Source organism: Aegilops tauschii, chromosome 4 (assembly GCF_002575655.3).
Source record: "Aegilops tauschii subsp. strangulata cultivar AL8/78 chromosome 4, Aet v6.0, whole genome shotgun sequence".
In the NCBI taxonomy this organism is placed as follows: Eukaryota; Viridiplantae; Streptophyta; class Magnoliopsida; order Poales; family Poaceae; genus Aegilops; species Aegilops tauschii.
In genome coordinates this window covers 72,275,798-72,278,701 of record NC_053038.3, presented here as the reverse complement: position 1 = coordinate 72,278,701, position 2,904 = coordinate 72,275,798, and the positions used below count along the sequence as shown (strand labels likewise).

Below are 2,904 nucleotides of genomic sequence, written 5' to 3'. Positions count from 1 at the left end.
CCTATGACATACAAAGAGGCGATGGCGGGCCCTGACTTCGTAAAATGGCTAGAAGCCATGAAGTTCGAGATATACTCCATGCATGAGAATCAAGTTTGGAACTTGGTTGGCCCTTCAGAAGGCGTTCAACCTATCGAATGTAATTGGATATGTAAAAAAACAGACGTGGATAGGAATATTTTAATCCATAAAGTTCCACCTATTGCAAAGGGTTTTCGACAAGCTCAAGGAGTTGACTACGATCTCGCCCATAGTAATTCTTAAGTCTGTTCGGATTATTCTAGTAATGCCTACGTATTTTGATTACGAGATATGGTAGATGGGCATCAAAATGGCTTTTCTTAACATCTTTTAACCTAGGACATGTATATGATATAACCTGAGAGTTATGTTGATCCAAAGGATGTCCGAAAGGTGTGCAAACTTTAGAGATCCATCTATGGACTGAAGAAAGCATTAAAGAGTTGGAATATTTGTTTCAATGAACTGGTCAAATAATTTGGCTTTATCAACAATGGCGAAGAGGCTTGTGTTTACAAGAAAGCATGTGGGAGCGCAATATCATTTCTAATACTTAATTATGGGAATTGGCAAGCTGCACCAACGATCTACTCTTCTTTCACTTCATGGTTGTTCGTGAGATCATCATTACATGTACCTCCATAGTGATCTTGGGCATGACCGTGCACAAATTCTTCAATGCCGATGGATTGGAATCGGTGGCGTCATCGCGCTCTGATTCCTTGCGGCGTGGAGGTTCCTCGGAGAAATGTTAGCATTCCAGCGGCGATGACATTTCCCACAGAGTCCTCGCGGCGGCGATGTGTTCTTGTGTGGCTCGATGCCTGGCGTTATCATGGCAACCTCTGGTTGGTATATTTTTTCACCCGTAACTACCTCAAACCGGAAATAAATTTGTGTTTCTCCCGTGTGTGAAGCCTCGAGGCCGAATCGAGAACGAGTTGGAAACGCCGCTGATGGTGGTGGTGAGGTAGATGCTTGACTACCAGGTTCCGGGGTCTTCAATTATGAAGAACGAGGGCGGTTTTAAAAGGATGCTTGAGTATGGCAGAGTCACGACGGAGACTATGGATTGAGCAAGGTGGGGTGGTGAGGTGGCGGGCAGCAGCGCCCACCAGCTGCGGGTGGCAGCGGACAACTATTTGGCCGGCGCAAGGCGAGGGCTAGGCTACGGGAGGGAGAAAGAAGAAGGGGACCGTGGTGTCCTGGGAGGAAGAAAATAGACAATGCACCTGTTTGCAACCGTTCGATTGGCACTTGACGGTCGGGAGGAAGGAGGAAGAATCGATTGACACGGCAAACGTTTTCAGTCCTCTCATAGATAGGCGCTGTGTTTTTGCATTGAACTATTGATACAAATCAGAGGATATTCTTATAAACAAAATTCTGATCATAGAAATAAGAAACTACTACTTATATACTATATACATAACTCATTGTACGCTTCACATGTACAGTACTAGTGTGTCGTTTAACGGCAAAGCCCCGGATTACCATAGCTTCAAGTTGCAGTTCATCCTCTTGACCCCGATCCCGCCCTCGGTGCTCAGCCTGTCCAGCACCAGGTCGCACCGGACACGGGGCGTCACCTTGCCGGTCGTCACCGGCCCGACCTTCACCCGCACGGGCACCTCGCCGCGGAACACCAGCGGCAGCTCGCCGCCAGCCCCGTTCACGTGCCTCATGGCCTCCACCACCCCTGTGCCACCCAGCCGCGCCTCGCTCATGGCGACGTGCACAACCGCGGCGTCGCGGTGGCCCTGGTAGAACGCCGGCAGCGCTCCCTCGGACAGCCGGTACCCACCGTACCACACCGCGAGGCTGGACCCCTCCTCGTACGAGATGCCGATGGCCCGGTTCGGGTTCTCGAACCGGACCGCCGCGTCGAACCGCGCACGCGCGGTCATGTCGTCGTCCATGCCGAAGGCCGTCACGTTGAGCGCGTGCACCGTGTAAAGGGGCATCTTCGGGTCGAGCGCCACGTAGAGAGCCCCGAGGACGGCCGCGAGGGCGACGGCGAGGGCTGCCACGACGACAAGGGCGACGCAGGCGAACCGGCGGCAGCTGTTGCGGCGACGGGCCTTGCCCGTGACGAGCGATGACGGCGGCGTAGCGTGCCCTGCCTCGAGGTCACGCTCATTGTGCTCGTGGATCGTGTTGAGGGCTGCCATGCACGTCGTACACAGCGCGAGGTACTTCGTTCTCGATCGATGTCTAATCTAAAACGACGATGAGTCGTTCGCGCCGTGATTTCCACAGATAATTGCGATTTACTCAGGTGGTGATGTACGTACAAGATACTATATCTATATAGAGAGGTATGAGTGTCGCGAACGGGCGCGCAAAGCCGAGACGGAAAGAGTTTCTACGTAGGACTATTGTTCGCAGCCGAGTCTGACAGGGGATCACAGCGAACCATGGTACATACAGTCGACGCGTTTAGGTGTGTCTGAGCGCAAACTGTTTTCTAAGTTGAAGCATGTACGGTAATCGTACTCCATCCGGTCCTATTTACTCTGTGTTTTAGATTTGTCTAAAGTCAAACTTTGCTAAGTTTGACCAAGTTTATATTAAAAAATATTAACATCTATAATACCTAATAAATGTACTATGAGTATATATTCCAAGATGGATCTAATGAAATTTGTGTTGTTATGTGAATGGTAATATTTTTATATAGACTTGGTCAAACTTTGAAGAGTTCGACTTCAGACAAACCTAATATGCAGAGTAAAAGAGACCGGATGGAGGGAGTACGTGTAAGATATTCCTGGATTACGGTGATTAGGCCTGCGTGCTCGGATAGAATACCACATTAATTCGGAATCATACCGGAAACGAGGCGACCCACGACTCCGCCGCCTCCCTCCCTCCGCTCCCCTC

At 50.3% G+C, this 2,904-nt stretch overlaps 1 protein-coding gene across 1 annotated transcript; it reads right to left on the bottom strand.

Annotated features, from left to right (window-relative positions):
* Nucleotides 1-1,433: 1,433 nt before the first annotated feature.
* On the bottom strand, nucleotides 1,434-2,192 carry LOC109781952 (NDR1/HIN1-like protein 6). Its single transcript, XM_020340540.2, has one exon. The coding sequence runs from the start codon at nucleotides 2,190-2,192 to the stop codon at nucleotides 1,512-1,514; it is 681 nt and encodes a 226-aa protein (XP_020196129.1). The 3' UTR covers nucleotides 1,434-1,511.
* Nucleotides 2,193-2,904: the final 712 nt, after the last annotated feature.